Source organism: Fukomys damarensis, unplaced genomic scaffold (assembly GCF_012274545.1).
Source record: "Fukomys damarensis isolate Sample0158 unplaced genomic scaffold, DMR_v1.0_HiC HiC_scaffold_31, whole genome shotgun sequence".
NCBI classification, from domain to species: domain Eukaryota; kingdom Metazoa; phylum Chordata; class Mammalia; order Rodentia; family Bathyergidae; genus Fukomys; species Fukomys damarensis.
Window position 1 is genome coordinate 23,547,405 of NW_022900943.1, and position 23,668 is coordinate 23,571,072.

General features: G+C 42.1%; 1 protein-coding gene across 2 annotated transcripts in view; it reads left to right on the forward strand.

Moving 5' to 3' along the window:
- Position 1: 1 nt before the first annotated feature.
- Positions 2–23,668, forward strand: part of Pcsk5 (proprotein convertase subtilisin/kexin type 5) — a 410,777-nt gene continuing 387,110 nt past the window's right edge. For both annotated transcript variants that reach the window (XM_033757658.1, XM_019207714.1), the window contains exon 1: positions 2–193. In XM_033757658.1, coding sequence (XP_033613549.1) covers positions 2–193 — 192 coding nt within the window. The remainder of the gene's footprint in view (positions 194–23,668) is intronic.

The following is a 23,668-nucleotide window of genomic DNA, read 5'->3' on the forward strand; positions in this document are numbered from 1 at the left end:
CATGGGCTGGGGGAGCCGCTGCTGCTGCCCGGGACGGCTGGACCTGCTGTGCGTGCTAGCGCTGCTCGGGGGCTGCCTGCTCCCTGTGTGCCGGACGCATGTCTACACCAACCACTGGGCGGTCAAGATCGCCGGTGGCTACCCGGAGGCCGACCGCATCGCCAGCAAGTACGGCTTCATCAACATAGGACAGGTAAAGACTCCAGGCCGACCGGGCCTTCTGTCGGGGAGCTGCCGGGGGCTGCCGGTCCCCTCTGTTGCGACCCCCCTCCCCCTCTTCCAGATGTGCTCCCGCAGCTGTGGTCCTAACTCTTGGGCGATGCTGTATGGCGCGCTCTCTCTTTCCCTGTGTCTCTTTCTCTGTCTCTCACACACACACAGAAACTCACGTACACCAAAGTTGTCAGGATTGCGTTTTGTTTACTTATTTATTTTTTTTCTGGAAGCCACGCGGGACAGGTAGGGTCTCTGGAAAGACCCAGAGTAACCCCGTAGTGTTTCAGACTCCACAGGACCTTTTGACCCGGAAAAGTCTAGGAGCATTGGTAGCTCCAGGAAAAGTCTCAGCTGGTGGCCGGGTGTGCGTGTGTGGGAGGTGTTGAGCTCTTTGGGGGGGCGGTTAGAGGGCGAGCGCGCCCTCGGTGTTTGCGGGGTCGGAAAAACCTTTCGCGTTCTTGTCTATGTTCACCTCAGAAAGAAGTTTCCTCTCCTCGGGCCGGAGAACCGCTAGGCTCTAGAGACGCTGGATCGCCCGGACTGAGACGTAGGTGGGGGGCGGGACCCCGTGGAGGCGCAGATTTAGGGGAGACCTGGGGCTTACTCCCCTTGCGCGCGATCCGCGTGGGGTCCTGGAGGGGGAAATTGGACGGGGAAATAGGGAACTTTGGAAATCCTTTATCCCTGCTCAGTGGAACAGGGGAAACCTTGCCTAGGCTGGAAGATGCAGTGGGGCGAGAGTTGAGTAGTCTCCAGGGGCGCGGGCATTTTTGGCGGGTGCTGCCTGTGGACTCTCGGGAGAGTTGTCGCGCCTGGGGAGAATACCGATAAATCTAGGCGGGCTGTTGGCAGTGCGGCAGACCTGGGGGCAGTACGAGCTGAAAGGTCTTGGCTTCCTTGTTCTCTTCCCGCACGACCTTGAGAGAAATGGAGGAGGAGAAGGGGTTTCCCTAAAATGTCCCTCCTCAGGCGTCTCTGGGGCTGGGGAGCGGAGGGGTCCCAGGCCCTGCTCAGACGCGACTCCGCTGCAACGGGCAGCGAGAATAATGGGGTTGGGCGCTCTTCCAGCAGACGCGCTTTGGGGACTGCTCCCGGCGTACGCACCCTACGTGCTCTGCCAGGGCGAAGGGAGAGGACGGAGTCGTTTGGTACCGCTGGAGCGAGAGAGTACAGATGGTTTCTGATGCCAGTGTGCTCCTGTCCAGAAAGGTGGGACTCCCACTCTCACCCATGGCCGACTGGGGTGTGGGCAGCGACTGGGGTGTGCGGAGCGGTACCCGGTGTGAAGAACCCAAGCTTCTGCCTCTGCTTCTCGAAGAAACTGGCGATTGCCCGGGGGTTCAGAGGAGCAGGAGCGCGAGGTCTCGCTCTTTGCCCTCCCAGGAAGAGGACATAGTCCAGAGAAGCTAGTCCTGTGGGGGACCGAGACCAGAGCAAGGCGCAAAGTTTTTCCTTCTTCCTCCAAGGAAATAAAGGAATACAGCCACATTTTGTTGCCTGAGCCCTTGCCCTCTATACAAGAGTTGCTTTCAAATGGCCCCTTGGGGTTTACTGTCTCCCCTCCCCCCCAATAAAAAGCACCAGATGCGTTCAGACCTTTTCAAAACCAGAGGTTAAAGTTGAGCACTACATATATCTAGGTGATGCAAATGTTAAGGATAATACTGCAAGGACAGTAAACCCATTAATCTGTCGAGAGTCTTTTCTCAGGTTCAGCTGACCCTGAGCATCTTCCAAATGACGGGCGTATTTGGAAGGATAAGTTTTCTCTCCCGTCTTAGCTATAAAAACGACCTTGTTTGGTGAGTATTCACATACAGCAGGCGAGGAAAACATGACCGGTGAGAAGCTGACCTCACAGGATCATGCAGCTGGACAGTGGCAAAGCCATGCTTCCTACCTGCTACTCTGGGCCAAGCCTGTTGTCTTATGGGTCTTGCCTTTATGGAATCCCCTCTACCCCATGTGGGGAAGGAGGGAAAAAAATAAAAGCCTGTTTCTCTGGATCTTAGTGACCCAGTAGATTGGAAACAAACACAAGTGAATACATATTTAGCTGAAACTTTGTGACATGCAAGGACAGAGGCGCTCCTGTCCTCCTGATCTCCTAGAACATAGGTATGGTAGCAGAGGCATCCCGAAGGGGAGAAATTGTCACCCAACCCACTTGTGAGCCTCACTTGACCTTGTAATGGCCTTATAATGAAGATGCATGGCTTTGCATTTAAAAAGTAGCACTAAGAAAGTCTACATAGAAATTACTAATACTGTTTATTGTGGCTTTTACAGCCCCAAATGCAGAAATTTAGCTTTACCGAGGTTACCGAGGACCATTTGAATTGATGCCACAACCAGTGTAAGAAATCAGTTACTCTGTAGTGTAAAGCGTTTCCTCTGTTGATCAAAGAAACATAAGCTTATGCTAAGCCTTTGGGGTGGTAAATTGAGTTCATGCATGCAATATTATTGCACTGTAAGGCCCAAATTTATTTGTTATTCATCCTTTACTGCACTGACCTTTTAACACTTTAGAAATCTTTTTGTTATTCTTCCTTTCCATCAATAAAGCAGCTGTGTGGTTCAGCTGAGGGCAGTAACTAATTTGCAAATGTCTCTGGAATGTTCTGTTTTTCCCCCATTTGGGATTGGGGTCTCATGTGTTGCAAGTTGGAACTAAACCTGTTTTTATTTCTGTAAGTCATTTACTATCCTGGTAGGATTTTTCGTATCTTCAGTATGATATTCTAAGTGAATAAGGTAGTGAATTTTCACCCTAAGTAAAGGTACAGTTTTGATGGTCTACTTGGAATATCAATGTAGTGTTTTATGTAGTACCTTAGCATTTAAAAGACTCCGGAGGTAAAATTTCCGATGTGGGGATTTCTCCAGAAAAGAATAGGTGTACCTCTTTTGTTCACTGAAAGGGTGTGCAGAGTAACACTAAAAGCAATCAAACAAGGAAAAACGACATGCTTGACTTTTAGAAAGGAACAGTTAGTAGGGTTTCCTTGCCCCCTGGCTGTAGCAATATCATTAAGTTTTGGTAGCTTTTCATAAATGCTTACATTTTGTAAATAGTTGTGCCTTGAAATTCTTGAGCAACACGAAACCCTAATCATTGCTGTAGCCATTATGTTAGCATAGAGTTATGATAGCATATTTAGCTATACAGTGCCCCTCTTTTCTTCCCCTGGTAGCTCTGCCGGGCTCTTAGTATACATACAGTACAACCAGTGCTTGCTGGTCTGGCTGAGGGAAAGAGGTGTGCTTTCATTAGCCTGCACAGAGAAGGAGGAAGAGGTCTCTGTCCATCTTCCCTAATGTTGTGCTCTGACCTTTGGAGCTAGCAGAATGCTGGTTAGAGAATTGAAATGACTTCAAAGATCAAGACAGACATATTGTTAATTGCAGACCTCAGTTTTGACTAAATCTACAGTGAGGAATTAATTTCTGGTTATTTGAATCCAGGGAGAAGATCCCCTATGAACAGATGGTTTGCAGCATGCTCTAGCTGTATTTATCTTTCTATAAATTGCCCATAATCCTTGATTCCAAGCCGGAGATTATCAGTAGCAAAACCCCTTCTCCAAACTGTATAGCGTATCTTGAAACAGACTCCAGAAGGCTAACACCAGGTGCAAGCCATACTGCAGAAATATTTTCTCTGGAGCCCCAGTGGACAGCACGTGAACTTGGAAACTGAAAAGACCACTTGCCAGACTGAAAGCAGGAAAGTCACTGAACTTAATGGAGCCCCTGTTCCTTCATCTGTAAAATGATAAATCTCTGGATAATGGAGTGAATTAACTATGCGTTGCTCAGCACATAGTTAGGGTTGCAATAAAAGGTTTGTTGAATCTGAAGCAAAGGAGAAAGGTTAACATAAATGAGCTCCAAACGTTACTGGATTTTGCTGTGGAGAAAGGAATCCATTTTAAAAATGGAAGATGCAAATTTTAAAGATCAGGAAAAGTTTTGTAGACAGGGAAATTGATTTTCTATTTCAACAGACAATTTTAAAATAGTTTCATGTGCATTTCTAAACAGTTAAGGCTGATTTCCCATAGCAATGTCTTTTTCCCTCATTGACTCTTGTTGTACCCTATTAAATATTATAGGGTAAGCTTGCTGAAAATCAGTGAAAGAGAAGAAAAAGTTAAAGTATAAAATTTATATTTTATATAGCTTTGAATATAGTTTATATGAATAAAGTCAGAAGAATTTTCATGGTAAGGAGAGATACTTGAGCAGAAAGAACCTTGTGCAGAACAGTGCTGAGGGCTTCTGGCTCTGCAGTTAGCTCGGACCTGTGGTTTGAGCAGCACAGAGTGGAAGGCTGAGGGACGGTGGGCAATGCATTGTGGGTACTTATGGATGGTGCTAGAGATAGGGTACAGCCCTGCGCTGATGGCTTGTGTGGAGGCAGACCTTACTCCCTGGTCAATTCCTAGGCGTGTTGTAAAGAGGAGAGGAAACTGAGGCTGTAGTCCCAGGTTGCTCCCTGGGATACATCTGGCTTTGTCCAGGCTGACTCTTCATGTCCAAGAACCTCAGCCCTGACCTTGGCCAGCTGCTTTCATGGGCGTATTTCTCCTGGACAGGTCAGTGGAGGGAGAACAGGGGAACCTTGACTGGAAAAGCCATTCAGAGTGCATGGCCTGCCAGTGGTGGGTCAGTGTGAACCTCATAGACCAGGAATGGGTTGGATGTGACCTTGGGGATTGGTGGGGTCTACTTGAAACTGCATGTTTTGAGCCCCAAAGCAACTGGATTTGTCTTATCACGATCATTCATGGGCTTGTATCCAGAGGTTTTAACCCAAAAGGTCAGCCAGAGAAGCAGGGTAGTATGCTGGGAAAATGTCCAGCTATGTCTGACTCTGGCTCAGAGAGGGAGTCCTGACCCGGCAGTATGCCTGGGCAGGGAGGAGCATTTGTGCTGTTGATTGGCGACATTATACGAGGTCTCCAAAGTATCTGCAGGCATCACTGTGACTGGGGATTGTGTTAGTTGGTTAATTCAGATTGGATTCGGTAACGAAAAGCTGGTTTTGGCTCCTTGTATGGTAGATAAGTGCTTATAGACAGTCTTATGTGCTGGAGGATGCACACACACGCATATGTCCATTAATTTTTATTTTTATCAGTAAAATTTGCATACTGTGAAATTAACTGATGCAGTATTCTCACTGGTTTTTTTCTTTCCTCTGTTATTTACTTACCTTTTTTTTTGAGGCAAGGTCTCTATGTAGTTCAGGCTGATCTTGAACTCACTATGTAGCCAACTCTGGCCTTAAACTCAGCAATCCTCCTGCCTCATCCTCCTGATTGCTGGGATTACAAGTGTGCACTACCATACCCAGCTTCTCCCTAGTCTCTATAGATAATATGTACACCCAAGGGTGTCAAGGAGGAAGAATTAATGCCTTTAAACTCTAGAGTTTTGAATAATCTCAGGAGGAATATGAAATAAGAAAGAAAATAGCAGGAGCCAGATTGGAGTGAGACTTCAAGGACTTTCCTTTTATTGACCAACTGGACCCTCAGGTCCTCATTTTTCAAATAGGGAACCCCAATGCCTATTCCATTCACCTCACAAAGTTGTTGTGCAAGTTAGGTGTCCTAAGGATGAAGATAAAGGCATGGAGAGCATTACATGTTCTATTAGGACACCAAAGAGATGCAAAGCCTGATCAAAGGAAAATAGGAGAATTCTGAGGCTCCTGGGCCTTGTTATTGGAGCAGTTTGTGATTTTCCAGAGTCTGGTGATGGCTGCTGGCAATATAATGGGGGCTAAAGGAAGGGGCTGCAGTGTAGTGCCTGATCCAAAGAGGATAGCAGTGTCTATACTTTCTGTTTTTATCGGTACAGATTTGTAGTACGCAATGATTACATTCACCGTGGGACGATGGCTACATGTTATCTCTAAAAGCACTGGAGACAGGTGTGGGGCTGTGGCAACTGACCATAGTGTAAACCGACTGTGGTTGGGCAGCTCTGGTGTTGATAAAGCACACACTGTAGAGGTCACAAGAGTTTGTACTTAAAGATCATAACTTTTGGTTTGACTGCAGTGTGAGTGTGTATAGAAAGAAGGGCAGCGGGAAATAAAACTGGAGCATGGTTAGGCCCACAAGAGTGTACTAGGTGCAAATGTAGAGAACCCAACTCCTGCTACTTAAATAAACAACGGGCAGATAAAGACACAGGAACTCTGTCAAATCCGCGTGCCTTTATGTGTGGTTCTGAAAATAGAAGCCGAATGTTTTTGCAACCAAACCTTACCTCATTTGCTCTGCCTTTTCTTGGTGGCAATACCTATGCTGACCTAAACTGGCATTAGTTATGACATTATTTTGTTTTCTTGAAAAGTATGAATGAGTTTGTGTATAGGGATATTGTCCTCAATCCAGGCAGAGGTGTATATGATTTCTCCATCACGTGCCTTGTTATACTTTCCTCTCTGAAGAATTCTGAATTCTGACCTATGGTGTTCCAAGACTTTTAAAAGAGTGATTGTGGCCCATCTGGCTGAAAAGCCAGGGTTAGTGCTAATGTCCACTATTTTTCTGTTTCCCTATATGGACTTCATTCTTAAACAGGTGTTTTCCACACAGTAGCAAAGAATTGTATGAATCTTAGTACCTCTTTTTATCCAGTATTGAATGTAACCACTAAGAAAAGATCATTGAGTAAGATCGTGACCCTACTTGGCCAGTCCAGGAGGGCAACAGGACTTGTGTGGGTCAGCTTGGGTCATATGTCCAGCCCCGTCATTCAGTAAGCATTCCAACACTTGGGGAGGGACAGCTCCCTAAAGAAAAGTGTGATGTTGTTACCAGATTAAGGGAAAACAGATGTAGGACTGCACATCTGATTACACAAGACCAGAAATGCTAGGGTAGAGAGTTTAAACATGACTAGAGAGGATAAGAAGTTGTTTCGAAGATCCAGAAGAAGAGAAGACAGGGATCTGTTGATTCAGCAGATATGAGAGGTCACCAGCTTACGTGCAGATCATGCCGTTCTCTCTTCTCAAGGTGTAGGACAATTTTATCCATAATATCCTTCAGGAAGATAAGTAGTCATTCGTCTGGTTCAGTCCTGTCTCGGGGGAGATGAATGGGAGCAGTGTACCTAAGGACTGGAGGAGGCAGGGAGGCTATGGTGTTGGTAAAGGTTACTGGTAACGAAAGCAGAAGCTGTGGCAATGGAAAGATTTGGAAGTTTTTATTTGTTCAGTTTGGCCTTGAACTCCACTATATAGCTCTGGCTGTCCTCCAGTTTGTGGTGATTCTCCTGCCTCAGCCTCCTGAGTGCTAGGATTACAGGCATGCTCCACTACACCCTGGGTGGAAATTCCTGTAGAGGTAGATTTAACCAGGCTTGGTAACTAAGTAGAAGTGGGGAATAAGGAGGAAGGGGATTGTGAAGATTGCTGGCATGTTTCAGCTTTGGGAACAGAAGAGTGATGGGCCTCGTTTGTAGACTTAGCATAGTTGGCAGGAGTGTTTTTTTTTTTTTCCTTTGATGACAGGAATCTAACTCAAGACCTTGTGCTTGTGAGGTAGGCACAGTGCTGCTGAGCTAAATCCCCTGCTACAGGAGCGTTTTTAAGGACAAAAGTATAGATTCAGGATTAGTTTTTTTGAAAAGTTGTTTTCATTGTAGAGTTTTAAATGATTCAATTTTTAGAGGTACTGGGGACTAAACCAGGGCTTTTATACTCATTGTATCTTTTATTTTGAGATGGGGACTCACTAAGTTGCTAAATTGCCCAGGCTGGTCTTGAATTTAGGATCCTTCTGCCTCACCCTCGCGATGTCATGAAATCTCATATGTGTGTGCCCTGGTTCTCCCTCCCTTCCTCCCTCCCTCCCTCTCTCTCTCTCTCTCTCTTTCTCTCTTTCCTTCTTTCCTTCTTCCTTTCTCCCTTCCTTCCTTCTTTATAAAGAGGATCTAAAATCTAGTGTGTTAAGCGTTTGCAATAAACAATGCAAAGTCATTGTATGTGTACCCCTGCAGAACATTAGATCTGAATATACATTTAGCTTACATAATATCGTCTTTGATGTACTTTCCCCATTTCATCTCCCTCCCTACCCTAGTAACTGCCATTCTCTGTAGCTGACTTCTTTCTCCTCCAGATTCTACAGGTGAGATAATCAGCATTAGTTTTAGAGATAGGACGGACAAATAGAAATGTGTAGTAGGTGGTAGAGAATTTAGTCAAGAAAGAAGATTCTGTACAGTTTTATTTGCAGTACTGGGATTTAATTCAGGGCCTCCACATTGAACTACATTTGCAGCCCTTTAAAACAATTTTTTTTTTTATTTTGGCATAGAATATTGCTAAGTCCACAAGTTGCTCAGGCTGACCTCAACCTTGTGATCCTCCTGCCTCAGCCTCTGTAGTAGCTGGGATTATAGGCATGTGCCACTGTACACGGGTATCTCTTGTTTTATGTAAGTTTTTAAACCTGCATTATATCTATCACTCCCTTAATTATTTTTCATGTTCCCTTTGCACTTAGACATGCCCAAGGTGGAAGAGAAGTGGTGATCACTCACACTGTACGGGTATCTGTGTGTGTGTGTGTGTGTGTGTGTGTGCATGCATGTGAGTGTGATCACGAGCTTTGCCTTGCTGGAGAGCTTTGCAGGTGCAGGGCGGTGCATCTAGCAGGATGAAACACACAGTAGCACATGCTGAGTGGGATAGGAAAGTAAAAGGCTTAGAGGTGAGTTCAGGAGGAGAGGAACACTGGTGCTTCTGATCCCACAGAGGAATGAGAGATGACAGGAGTCTGAGGAGTTTGTTTTGGATGGAGAACAAGCAGAATGGCCCTAATATTTGTGTCACTAAAGGGATGTGAGTCACCTGCAGAGAAGTGGGATCAGGTAGAATCAGTGGCTTATTGCTCCAGTATTTTGGAACATTCTTAGGAAATCATCATACAAATCAAAGATAGGACACTGTGAAATGAATGGCCTCATAGCATTGCTGTTTGTACTTGCCCAGTAAATAGTTAGCTAATGAATGAGTGGAAAACATGAACCGCTAATATAATGGTTGTGATTATTTCATTCTTTTCTCACTAATGTTCATGACACTGAGATTAAAACATGACAAAGAGTTGTAGCAACAGGGCGAGAAAGAAGGCAGAGAGGCTAGGAAACTAGGGATAAGCAGTTCTTGAATACAAGAGGACCAACTTTGGAATGGCACCGAGGAAGGTGAAATGGACAAAACAGAACTTGCAGACGTAAAGAAAAGCATGAGTGTAAGGGCTGTAAATTGAAAATAAGCCTGGAGGGACAGTTTGACAATAGTTGGAGAAGTGGAGAGTTTAGAGCCATCGCAGAGGGATTTTTGTAAGCTATTAGATAAAGCTGTTGTCCTTGATGGTCAGGCACTAGATATGTACACGTAGATGAGTTGCCCAGATAGAGATCAGGGAAGGGCGAGTAGGTTGGAAGGAGTCGAGAAACTGAGGCTGGTTAATCCGAAGGGTTATCAGTGTGGCTAAGATGAGGGTCCCATGTAATTTGGGCTGCTGCACCCACTGAACAGATAAAAACTAAGTTTGCCTAGTATATCAATTCTCCGTGGATAAATGTAGGTGCTATCTCTGCTTTATACACGTGTGTGTGTTTATTTGCACTCCAGTCCTTAAGGGAGAAAGACACACACCTGAGTGATTTCGTTCAACTCCCAAATGTGCAAACATTTATTTGACTTAAAATCTGAAGATTGCATTGAGCACTGAATAGAGGAGAAGCAGTGTAAGCAGAGAGTGTAAAACCAGAAATAATATTTAAGGAAGTTTTAAAAATGGCATATATGGGCTGGGGATTTAGCTCAATGGCACTGCCTGCCTCACAAGGGCAAGGTCCTGAGTTTGATCCCTGGTACAAAAAAAAATTTTTTTTTTTTAATTTAAATGGTATTTCACATTTTAGATTTACTTCCACCTAAGGCTGTCATAAAGGCTCCTTTCCGTCTCTGCATTATAATAGCTATTATAACTATAATTTATTCACTTAACATATTCTGCCCTTTATATGCATATTTTGTATAGCAAAATGAAGCTTGTTCTGAATGTGTCTTTTATGTATTGTTTTCCTAAACTTTACTGCCTTACAGAAGAGTAGATATCTTTTTAAATATAGGTTTTATAAAATTATTCATAGATTGCTGTCTTCATAATACATTTTAAGATTGCTATACACAATATTAGATTAATGTTGTTTGCATTTGTATGTTAATCGGTATGTTAATTTAGGGTTAGCATCACAAAAGAAGCTTTGAGTTATTATTATAGTCTTCTGTGCATTACTTAAGTTAATTCTGTCCTGGGAAAATTGCATTTTGGATACCATGCCAGCGTTGAAACTAAGATTTATTAAAAGTGAGTCTTTCCTTGACGCTTTTCCCAGTGTCTCAGTGTGACGGACGTGCGCGTGTGCACATGTTTAAGGGCCCATATATTTGTACTAAGTGCTTCAGGTGTGGTATTTTTCTGTACTGAGAGGTCTCTTACAGCTGTAAAAATACACTATTCCCTCTATATTCCTGTTCCCAGGCTTGTGCCTTGTTTTCTCTAGTTGGAGTTTCTCAACCAAAATAAAGCCCAGCAGTGCTCACCAGTCTGCATATAACGCAGGGAGGGCAGATAATCCCAGGGTTTCTGGTTTTCTAAGCCAATGTCCATAATTATAGGGCAGCTCATCCCAAACCTATTCCAGTTGTATTTAACGTGTGTGTGTGTGTGTGTGTGTGTGTGTGTGTGTGTGTGTGTGTTGGGATTTATTACAGACTGGATTCTGATAAAACCCTTTTTCTTTATTTTTTTAAACTTAATTAATTAATTAACTCTGTTAATGTATTGGGGATGAAAGCCTGAGCCTTCTCACTGAGGTACATCTCCAGCTCTTTTTCTGTTCTTTCTTTTTACTTTAAAACACGATCTTGCTAAATGATTACGATGCTCAGGCTGGACTGAAACTTGGGATCCTCCTGCCTTAGCTTCCCAGAGTGCTCAGATCACAAACATGTGTCATTTTTTTTTACCCTCAGTACCAGGGACCGAACTCAGGTATTTGCGCTTACAAGGCAGGTGCTGTGCCACTGAGCTAAATCCCCGTCCCTGTGTGTCATATTTTTCAAAGGCGGGGGTGTCTTTCTATTGGGTTAGTTCTCATGGGCCAGTTTACCAACTGTGGCCTTCTTTGAGTTAATATCAAATGCTGTCGTTGCTTCAAGGTGTGGATAGTCGCAGGCACCGCGGGAGGAGGTTGGCAGGGTGCAGGTGACTTGGGCTACCCTTTTATGCCCTTCCCTCTCACTAATTTATCACAGACTTGTTAGGTGGTCACAGGCTTTCTTTGTGATAAAAGACTGGTTCTGGTCATTGTTTTTTTTTTTTTTCAGATAGGAAAGGACACTGTCAGGAGTGTATAAGGAGAACCCACAGAATTGGGAGCTGCAAATATCAGCAAATCGTAATCTGATAGAGAACTTTATAAAATATGTAAAGAGCTCTTACACTCAATAATAAAAGAACAGTTTCCCAATTAAATATGAATGCAATCGATCTGAATTAATATTTCCCCAGACAAGAGATATAAACGGCCAACCAGCACATGTAAAGATGTTCAATATAATTACTCGTCAGGGGAATACAAGGCCAAACGTCAATGAGTTTGAGTTCATTAAGGTGGCTATCATAATAAAAAGCACAGACAATCACAAGCATTGATGAGGATGTAGAGAAATCCGAGCCCTCATATACTGCTGCTGGGAATGTAGAGTAGTTAGAAGGAATTGGAAAACAGTCTGGCAGTTCCTTTAAAGGTTAAACATGAAGGTACCATATGACCTGGCAATTCTTTTACCAGATGTGGCCAGGAGAAATGAAATCATTTGTCTACACAAAGACTTGTACCCACACAGCCGTGGCAACACTATTCATAATAATGATAGTAAAATGTAGAAATTACTGTTGGTACTCATGAATAAATGTGGTATGTCCATGCAATGGAATATTACCTTGCAATAAAAATGAAGTTCTGGGGCCTGCTATAATATAGATGCATCTTGAAAATGCTATTCTAGGTGAAAGGAACCATTCACAAAAAGCTACATAGTATATTGTTTTAGATCTATGAAATATTCAGAATTGGCAAATCTGGAGACAGAAGTTAGGTTAGTAGTTGCCTAGGATTGGAAGGATTGATGGGAAATGTGGAGTGAGTGCTGATAGGTGTGAGATTACTTTTTGAGGTGACAAATGATTTTAATAATTTTTGCACAACTCTGAATATACTAAGAAACACAAAATATGTATTTAAATGGGTAAAGTATGTGATAGATTAACTACACATACATAAAGCTGTAGTTATTTAGTTAGTTGCTACTTAGTTGTCATTTGTTAGCCATTCCCATAGGCACAATCTTACTACATTTCTCTCCTTGTATGAAGCTTATATTAGAGAGGGAGAGGGCCCCCATAAGCTGGTAATAAAACGAATATAAGAATTTCAAGTTACCAGTGCTATCGGAGAGCAGATTATATTAGTAGATTAACAGTTGAGCAGGAGTGAGAACTCCTTTACGAAGGCTGCACAGGGCGGCACGTCAGAGGGAGAGCATGAGGAGGCAGCTGAGTTAGCAGAGAGCCAGCCACAGCGTGGAGCAGTGGGATGTGTCCGTGTAGAGGAGACTTTAGGTGCAAGAGGCCAGGGACGAGGACAGCTGGTGTTAGCAGTGCGCAGTCAACAAACAGGAAGGGGTGGGGCTTGAGGCTAGAGAGGATGGGCTTAAAGATTAGTTTGGGTCATCACACTGCTCTGTTCTGAAGCCACCAGAATCTCCCATTGCCTAGTGCATTAAAGCAAAATTTTTCCCTAGACTTTTAAAGGCTTGTACCTGCTAGTCCTGAAATGTTTTCCTCATCATCTCTTCTAATCTGTCACTTAATAAAGTCAAACTGAACTTCTTTTCGGTACCCAGATATGGTGTCCAGTGCCTTTTCTCTTCTTTGCTAGTCTTTCCATTTGGAAAGTCACTGAATACATTGTTGTTCTGGAAATTGACTCCTCAAGTCTCACCTCTTTACCCGTACCTTACTCTGGAGGTATAGCTAAAATAGAGGTATAGGTGAAATTATTCTTTTTGTTCATTGACTTTAGTTCATTGACGCCCATAGCAGTGTTCCCCAAAATTCTCTTAGGGAATATAGTGTAATTAAGTTTTTCTTCCTTTGTCTTCCTCTTTGGGAGTCTTATTACTCTGAAGCACACACATGACCTATGAAAGGAGTCATTGGATAGTGTTTGACAAAGTATTTCACAGACATGTACATATGAAACAAATCTGAATGCTGGAGAAAAATTACCCCAAAAAATCTACAAACTAGTGAGTAAGGAAGGCTAGTTACTGCACTGTATGTTCTCTAAGAGATAGCGTAAAAAGCAATGATCTAGGATTGATGAGTCATGGGTATATGAACTCCAAAGCTCAGGCTTCCTGGAAAATAGCCTACCACTTATCTTTTAGTGTTTCAGACTTTGGCATCTCCACAAGGATCATTCTTTCTGATGTTGTCTTCATGAGCATGAGCATGAGCATTTCTTGTGTGAGAATCAGAGTACTCAGCCTGATAGCGTCCATTCTGAGAGCCAAGTCCCAGCTCATCCTAAATATAGGGTTTCTTCTCCATGGATCCCACAGAAGCGCATGGATCCTGCTGGATGTGATTATCTCCCTAAAGATGCCAGTAGAAGATGCCTCTTAGAACAGTGAGGAAAATGGCATGGAGTTCTCCCAATGAAAAAACTGGATGGAATTAGAAGAATCATACCACAGTGATATATGCTCACACATGTTTATAGTGGCACATACTCTTAAGTGAAATTAATAGGACACACGTGTAAATACCATGTAGTATAAAGGAGAATCAAAATGTATAATTGATATTGTGTCATAGGAAGAAAAGATCTAAAGGTGTAGGGGAAGTGGGAGGGTTAAGGAAAAGGTAAGAATGGAAAATAAAAAGCATGAGAAAAAGAAAAAAATGGAAACAAAGTCTGTAAATAGGAAAGGGTGAAGGGGGTGAAGGGAGGGCAGTGAATGGGGAAAAAATAAGAACCAAGATTCATCACGTAAAGGTATAAGATCCCTATGATGAGTGTAACTGTATTGTATACCTAAAATAAAGCAATAAAAAAAATGTTAATAGCCGGCCCTGGGGATGTAGCCCAATGGAGTAGCACCTGTCAGGCAAGTATAGGTCCCTGACTGCGATGCTTGGTACAAAAAAATAAAATAAAAAGGTTACTAGCTATTAGTTACTTGTCCTGCTAATGGGTTTGTTTATGCTGCTCAATACTAATATTTTTAAGAGATACTAAAAGACTTGCTTGCTTCTCTATAATGAACTAACTGTGATCCAAAAAAAAAAAAAATATACTAATATTTTTAAGAGATACTAAAAGACTTGCTTGCTTCTCTATAATGAACTAACTGTGATAAAAAAAAAAAAGAAAAAGAAAAAGCTGGACAGTAGTACAAAGCAGGTTTAGAGCACAGGCAGATTTCACTCTCTGTGTAGGAACAGTAGGAGTAGCAAAAATAAGCAGGTTCAGTGCACTTGGAGGGCCCTAGAGCTCTGTATAAAATAAGCAGTAGACTCTTGGGATGGTGAAAAGTTCATGGCAGGGCCAACCTGGATTGTCCATTTCGGTGGGCCAAAACTCTGAATTTCAGTCTTTGTGAGAGGAGGGAGCATAGACTCCAGAACAAACAGACATAAATTAAACTGTGCATCTTAGTCCTTAAGGAGTGGCTTCAGAAATATCCGAGGAGATAGGAAACAAACTAAGGACAGATAGAACAAACATTCACTGGGAGTTAACTCTGTTTAATTACAGGAGGAACATTCTCTTGGTTGGGCGATATGGCCAAGAGCCAAACTCTCAATTGAAATAGGTCTCCCCATCCCTCTGACCTGTTGGGTTTTATCAGATGCAAGCCTCAAATGACCAGGCCTTCAGGCTCATGCAGATAGAGGGAAAAAGAGTTGTGTTTTCTGGGTCAACTGAAAGAGATGGGAAATCTGGGTTTCTTTTGTGGGATGTATGCTTTAAGAGTAGAGCTCTTGCCTCCTTTCAGTTGTGATGGGTTCCTATATCAAAGACTGTTGTCACTTTTTATTTGAACTGCTGCACATGTCCTCAGCTGTCCCCTCTGCTCCTTGCCCCTGGTTACAAAGACTTCTTCCTCTTCCTTTCCTTCCTCTTCTTCCTCTGCTCCTCCTTCGTTGTTTAAATATCATTCAGCATTTTTTTGCGTGTGTCTTGCTTTTCTGCTTGTGCTAAGGCCCTTCTCGTTTCTGGACATCCTCATATCCAGATTGCTCACATTCTGCAGGGTTCTTTGCAGACGTCACTTCCTCAAATAACACTTCTTATGGCTAAAAGCTTAAGTGTTTAAAATGCCCTTGTCTCAGTTGCTCTATCTCCCCCACACATTCTTTCTCTTTCTATCCATCTATCCATCCATCCATCCATCTCATCTTTCCCATTAGTGATTCCCTTAAAGACATGATTTCTGTCTGGTTCATCTTCATGTCCCACATGGCTCCTAGGAGAGTGCTCTGCAGTTCACATGCCCTCTGCAATGCATTCTGAAACAGGTAACGGCAGTAAAAGGGACAGGAGTGCAGAGCGCCCACAACAGTCATTAGTGCTGAGCACCGGGTATTTGTTTCTCCTCCTGGCAATAGGATGAGATTGAGTTTTCATGTTTTTTGAAGTGAAGTGTGGGTATTGACTTCACTTGGTCAGTGAACTGTGTGCAGAAGTGACACATCCCTTCATTAAGTTAGAGAGTGACTTGTAATGATCCACATCTGCCTGGATGACTTGCAGAGCTCTGGGTGGTGGATGCTTCATTAGTCTCGACCCTTGAGGGGTCTCATGAACATCATTCACTCCCACCCAGTGCAGAGTACACATATATTATGTGCTACAAATAAGCCTTTGTGGCTCAAGTTGCTCAGGTTCATAGGGTCTTTTGTTATCACTGTGAATCTTTTCCCATCCTGACTAATACAAAAGTCCAGTTGTCATAGTTTTCTCCTTACCCTTTCACACAGTATAGACTTAAGACGTGTGATGGAAAGAGAGGAAAAAAATCACAGGATACTATTGATCAGAACCCTGTGATCTCATAGGGAGACTTCACTGATCTTCAGTTTATGTTTAGTTTATCATGCAATTGATAATTATGTGTGTAAACAATCAGAAGCCAGATATTAGGTCTTTGCAAATGTATGTACAGATGACACTGTTCTTGAGTGGATTTGCACTTTCTGAAAGAAACCCTGAGGATCCTAAAGCTTAGCTGTTCTTGGAGTCACTTTTTTTTTTTTTTTTTGCCTCTTGTCATATATTGGCCATGCTTCCTCTTGATGAGACTTATTCTATGAGTTCAGATACACTGTACCTATTATTGACTAGTGAGCCTCTTTAGAAAATTCAGTTTTTTTCCACTTTTCCAGGAAGACAGAAACTTAGTGTTGCAGGTTATCTTGTATTTTTCCCTATAAAATGAAAATAAGTTAATTTTGCACTTTAAAGGATGGTTTCGATAATCCTAGCTACTCTAGAGGCTGAGGCAGGAGGATCACTTGAGTCTAGGGATTTGAGGTCAAACTGGGCAACATAATGAGACCTCATGTTAAAAAAAAGTTATTTACTAGAGAATTCTTTCTGTTTGCCAGCAGAACTTGTGTGTGCTCTTCACGAGGCTGCATTGTGCTTTCAGCATTATGCTCCCTGGTGGTGCTGCAGCAGCATCTCCAGCTTGTCACCCCTCTCCGATGGACATTGTGCTTTAGTTGGAAGAGAACCAGCTTCACAACATGGAGGTGTCTCACACTCACGGGTTTATGCGATACGGACACAGTGGGGAACAGCTGAAACATAAAACGTGATTGTCTGAATTTCCAACTGTTGAAATGAATCCAAAGCAGCAGATTTTTCTTTCTTGGCAAGACAGAAGGGAAGCAACATGCGATGGTGTGGCTCATCGATTTGCGATCTGCTAAAAACTGGAGGAACTTAAAATGGGGAGAGTAAATGTTTCATAATATGAAAGATACTCTAAAGGTCACATGGTTCTGCAGCCTTAGGCAAGTCAAGCGCCATGATACTAGAACTGTTTGGGAAATATTTGGTACAGTTCATGAGCGCATAGTTTTTTTTTTTTTTTTTGGCTAAAATATTCTTTTACCTAAGTAATCAAAATTTTATTTTGTTCAATGTTACTCTGAAAAGGCAAATGTTATGGTGAACTCAGAAAAGCTTTCTGCTACTTTCTAGGGTTTCGACTATGGAGGCTTCTGTGGCATTTACTTTTCACTTGCAAGTTTCTCTTTGCTATCACTGTGCCCTTCCATATTCATTGTACATATTTTAGAATACCCACATGGTGCTGAGCACTGAACTACACAGGGCACAATGTTCCCTACATTCTAGGAATTTATGTGCTCTTAGGAGGAGTCCATTAGCATAAATTGCCCAGAACTCATTGGATTATCGCCACAGTCATGGTTTGAGTAGGTTCTTATTCAGCTGGTGTGTCAAACTAGGGCCTGTGTAGCCTAGAAGGGCTTCACTCATGCCTTTTGGCTGATGCTGGCTAGTAGGTTGGATGATGGGGTTATGGTTGAGAGTGATCCAGAGAACTCATGCCGGTAGGTTGGACAGCTGCAGATTGACACTCTTCTCATTTTAATGTCCATTGAGGTCATGTGGGGATCTTGTTAAAAGGTAGAATCTGATTCAGTAGGTCTGAGATGAGGCGGGGGAGTCAGTGTTTCCCACAGGTTCATAGGTTGTCTGTGCTGCAGCTGCTGTGGCTGGTCCTGGGTCCTCACTTTGAGGAGCAAGCTGCTAGGTCTTTGCAGGCCAGGCACTGGAGGGACTTTGGATTTTTTTCTGACTGAGGAGAGAGGCACCCGGACATTATGGAGCAGAGATATGACTTTGTCTACTACGAAAGAGGAGATTCTTATTTAGAAAGTTTAAATACATCCATGTAGAGTAAGGATGACAGTATTCTGCAGTCTAATGTTAAGAATATCGTCTAAATTTAGCTTACCAAGCTTTGATTATCTAAACGTCCTTTCTACCACAGACAGCTGTTTTCCTTTAGTCTTTCCATACACAACAAGAGGACCCAGCTCTGCTTTCCTTCTCATCCCGGTCCCACACCAGCTCTGTTGTAGAATGCACTGGTTCTGCCTCCTATCGTGATCACTGAAGTTCTCACTTAACAGTTTCTTTCCTCAGTGCCCAGCTCGGTTGCCTCGTTTCAAACATCTGCAGCCTTTAGACACCTTCAGAGAAGTTGATGAATTGGGCTGGATGGGTCCTTACACACGGTAGTCCACTCTTATTGGTGATTTTGGTTTGTCAACCTCCATCTGAAAATATTAAAAGGAAAATTCCAAAAAGAATTGCTACTTTTAAACTTTTATTGGAGTCTGTCCTTTTAATTGTCCCATTTTATTATCTTTAATATTTGTTAATCTCAAGTGCTAATTTATGAATAAGCATTATTGTAAGTATGTATTTATAGGAATAGCATAGCTTATATAGAATTTGTACTCTGCATGATTTTAGGCATCCAGTGAAGATCTTGGAAGTACTTCCTGTTGTGTGTGTCTGTGGGGTGCTGCATGCAGCCAAGTTGAGAACCTCTGCACCCCTATTAGGCAGCGCATATGCTGGTTGTTCCCCCTGAGCTCAGACTTTTCTTTTCCTGAGGAATCTCTTCTTTCATCCACTCTGGTCTCTTTCATTACTGTGAAAACGCATGAATCATTAGCCCATTTTCAGTCCTGTTGAATTTTGGTGCCTAGGTTGCCATATTTTCCTTAATTGCAATGCATTTGCATTTGATGTAGGGGATGATTTTCACATAGCTGCAAATATATGGATATCTGAGTGTTTGTGATATTTAGTGTCGCGTGTTTGTACTTTTTGTGTAACAGACACTGAAAGGCCTTGCCCGCATAATGACCCTCTAAGTGAACTTCAGGGTCTTACCCAGGGGATAGGATACTAGGAACATGGGCTGGAAGATCATTTGACTCCAGCTTAAATATTTATGCTGTCTCTCAGTGAGCTTATAGATACCATTTTGTTCCCTGGTTGCACTGAAATAAAATATCCATTTGAAAACTTTCATCTAATGTCTCATTGCTGCCACATCTCGCTGATTATAATACCCCATAAAATAACATACATTATACATTCCAAAACTATAGCATAGCTGTACCTTGGTGTTACATATAAACATTGAAGTACATAAGCTACATATTTTGGCATTTAAAAAGTTTGGTAACACCCAGGAATTTTACACTACAGTGATGGCCTGGCACCTGTCTCAGCCTCTGAGAGGTCCTCTCCGGACCTTTGCCCTTCCTGGGAGAAGGCTTTCCTTCCCTTTTAATTTAGCCTGTTTTACACAGACCTTGGATCCCTGTTTGTTCTTAAATGACTTTTTGTTGTCTAATCAGGGTGGGAAATAAAAATGAAAGACAGGGCAAAATATTATCTGCATATTGTCACAAATTTGCTGTATCATCATGTACCAGGGATGACTTGTCTATGCATCATTAACCCGCAACAGATTTAAACTAATTATTAACTCAACTGGATGGATTGACTTTGGTGTTATCATAAAGCACTCTGAAATGTGAGAGTATGACAAAGTCCTATAAAATTTATTGCTTTAATCTTAATGGATCCAGGTTCTATTAACACATGGCCTTTCGCCACACACCACCACACTGGATTTAGTTATTACCATTGGGGTGTGTGTGTGTGTGTGTGTGTGTATTAACTGCAAATTATTTGTCTTCTAATGGTCTTCTAATACAAGCTCCAATTTATTTAAAAAAACAAATATTATTAAAGAAATATGTATGTGTCCTCCAAAGAAGATGACCAGAAAAGCCTCTTTACATTATTCATAAGGTAACTCAAACTGGAGATGCTGGGGCTTGTATTTCTTCTCTTTGTCTTCTAATGATTTTGGAAGAGCTCTAGTGTTAGCCTCCTAAAATAGAGATGCCCCTTACCCAGGCCTGGCAGGTCATTTGGCCCTAGGTATTTAGACTCAAGAGTTTTGAGTTCAGAGTTGGGAGTAATAATGTCACTAGTCCCTTTGTTATAAAACTGAAGATGGTGAGGCCAAAAGAGATATGAATAGAGCACTGATCTGGTACTTATCAGATCTGGGATCCAGTGTAAGCGCCGATTATGAAAACAACTCCCCAGAGTTGCCTTTTTTGTGTTTCTTTGTATGTTTATTTGTTTGTTTTGGGGTGGTTGGTACTGTGAATTGAGCTGGGGCCTCACACTTGCTGAGCAAAGGATCTACCACTAAACTGCATCTCCAGTTTGAGTTACCTTATGAATAATGTAGAAAGGCTTTTCTGGTCCTCTTCTTTGGAGGACATATACATTCTTCTTTAATAATATTTGCTAATTGTTTTTTATATATTGGGGCTGTATTTCTTTAGGAGATAAGTTATGTGTGGGAAACTGGTCAATGGGGTGTGCATGATGTGCATAGGAAAATAAGGTGAGTGTTTAAATTTCAAAAAATCATTACAATAAAAGACGTCGCCATTAATCTTCCTCAGAATATTCCTCTTTGCTGACAGTGTACTTGGCATTTCGTTCTTGCCACTTTCTGAAGAAGTTCTAGAGTACTTGTTTTTTTCAGCTTTAATTGAGTTTATTGGTACATTTTAGGGATACAGTACAGTTACATTCATTGTTGGGTTCTTGTACCTCTACATGGCAGGTCTTGATTCTCATTTTTTCCCCTTGTCCCTGCCCTCCCTTCACCCCCTCCTCCCCTCCCCATCTACAAACACTTTATTTCCATCTTTTCATTATCTCACTTTTTTTTTCTTTTCCCTTATTACCCTTCCCCTACCCATCCCACTTTCCCTACAACTTTAGCCCCTTTCTTCCCATTTCTAAATGTCAGTAATCTTAGCGTAGTTTTTCATGAGTGTCTTTAGTTGTACTGTCATGGCTGCCTTGATGTCCTGAATCTGTTCAAAACATTTAGCTTTCGTAACTGTTTTGACTTTGATCAAGAACCAGAAGTCCCACATTGTGCCATATTCAATAAATAAGGTGGTTGAGAAAACGCTGAAGCCTGCCTTTCTGCTGGATGGCATTCAGCAACAGCATTCACTATATATTTGACCACTCTTTGTAAAGACACAAAAGAGGACCTGCAGAAGTGCTTCAGGAAGGGGCAAAATGAGAGGATGAGGGTGTGTGAAGTGAAGGGGAACCTTTTGAGTGATATTAATGGCAATGTGTCTTTTACTGTAATACTTTAAAACAAATTTAAACATTTGCTGTATATTTCAGCATGTGGCACATGGCTAAATACACCAAGTCTCCACTTTTAAGAACTTTTGAGTTGTGAACTTTCACAGATACAGACTTCAAATTACGAACATTCATAGATGCAAACAAATGATGGAAGTAGTTGATCTTTTTTTTTGTTTGTTTTCCCTCATTGAGTTTATTGGTACATTTTAGGGATACAGTACAGTTAACATTCGTCATTGGGATCTTGTACCTTTACATGACAAGTTTTGGTTCTCATTTTTTTCCCTTATCCCTTCCCACACTTTACCCCCTCCTCCCTTCCCTATGTGCACATGCTTTATTTCCATTTTTTCTTTTTCTCATGTAGTAGTTGGTGATCTTTAAGCTCCCACTACATCAGCTGTGAGCAAAATTCCATCTCGCCCTCCGTCTCCTATTGCCTCTGATGTGATGATCCTCGGCTCCACCGCTCCCTCCAACCCATTAGTGACCCTCTCCTTGTGTATTCACTCCATGCAGTCCCCTATATGCCGGTTGTTCTGCACTGCAGCACCGTTTTAAAGTAAGTGTAAAAGTAAAAATAGTTTACTCACAATATTTTTTGAGTGTTGGTTTTCACATGCTTCCCATTGTGTATCTGTGTCAAAGATGTACAAGACTCACTCTGTCGGACTTATGAATGAATCTGACTTACACATTCTCAGAGAGCCAAACTCATTCCTGAACTGGGGACTTACTGTAGCATGATTTTGAAGGTAGTGTTTTTTTTTTTCCCCCTAGGTCTGCAAAATCTGACTCAAATACCCTTTCATTAAGCTGCCTCAATAGAAAAGGATAGACACCTTTTCCTGACTGGTACAGGAAAATTCTTGAGCAATAGTTTACAGTTAGTTCTACCATGGTCACTGTTTAGTAATAAGAAATGTGCAAAAGTGCAAAAGCACAATCACCTTGGTCAATCCCCTTGGAACCAAGGACCTCTTTCCTGAGGGAGGTTGGAGGGCTCATTTTGGGGGAGGTGGACAGGGTGATTGCTATTGCAAGTAGGAATATGAGTAAGTTATAATGAAAACCCTGTTACCCCTGACTCTGCTCCTTAGGCCCAGAAAGCTAAACTGAGATGTATTTGACCCATCCCAACTGTCTTCTGTGGTTTGTGAAATTGTGCAGTGAGTAGTAAATTGCTCTACCCATCGTGGTGAGCAGTGAAAGTTTTGTTTTTAAGTCTATGGAAATTATGTAGTAACTGAAATAACAGAAGAGAGGCATAACAGCACGTCTAATATAGTCACTGTAGGAATTCAAGTTAACATGATACATTTGAGATGGGAGTTAGTGCTTGCAGCTGCCCAAACCATTCCCCACCCTAGGTCTTTATCGCTTTAGTTTATTGATGCTTTAAACCTATTTCATAACTTAGCTGCAGAATGTTGGCGTGTTAGAACTGAGGGAGGGAAACTCAGCAAGCTCTCTTCTTCCACTAAATCGGTTGCATCTACTTGAACGGCATGTAGTAATCAGGCAATAGCTGGTGTTTAGAATTTAAAATAGCTCATGCACTAATTTTCAGTCCCGTGGAAGCCTCAAATAGAAGCTTAATATCTATTAAATGTACTTACTCGTCTTTTTAAAAATCCAGATATGAGGTATATGTCCAGATAAGTATATGTCTTTAGTGACTGCAAACATCTGTAAACATTGCAATAATTCTTTTGGTGAAACACTATATTGGGTTTATCTTTTATGTCAACAGCAAGTACTTAGGAATGATGGACGAGAGATACTTAGAACTCAATCTACTGCACCACACACATTTTCTTAAACATCACTTCTAACTTTCTATTTTATGGATACGAACATTTATTTGGTAGGCATAATGGTTATTTAAACCCTCTTTTTTGGATTTATTTGATATGTATTCAAGACCAAACAGGCTGCTGAGATGAAGGTCAGTGGATTTTAATGTTCAGAAATAAGTAAATAAACAGATAAATAAGAACTTGGCACTGTAGCCAGG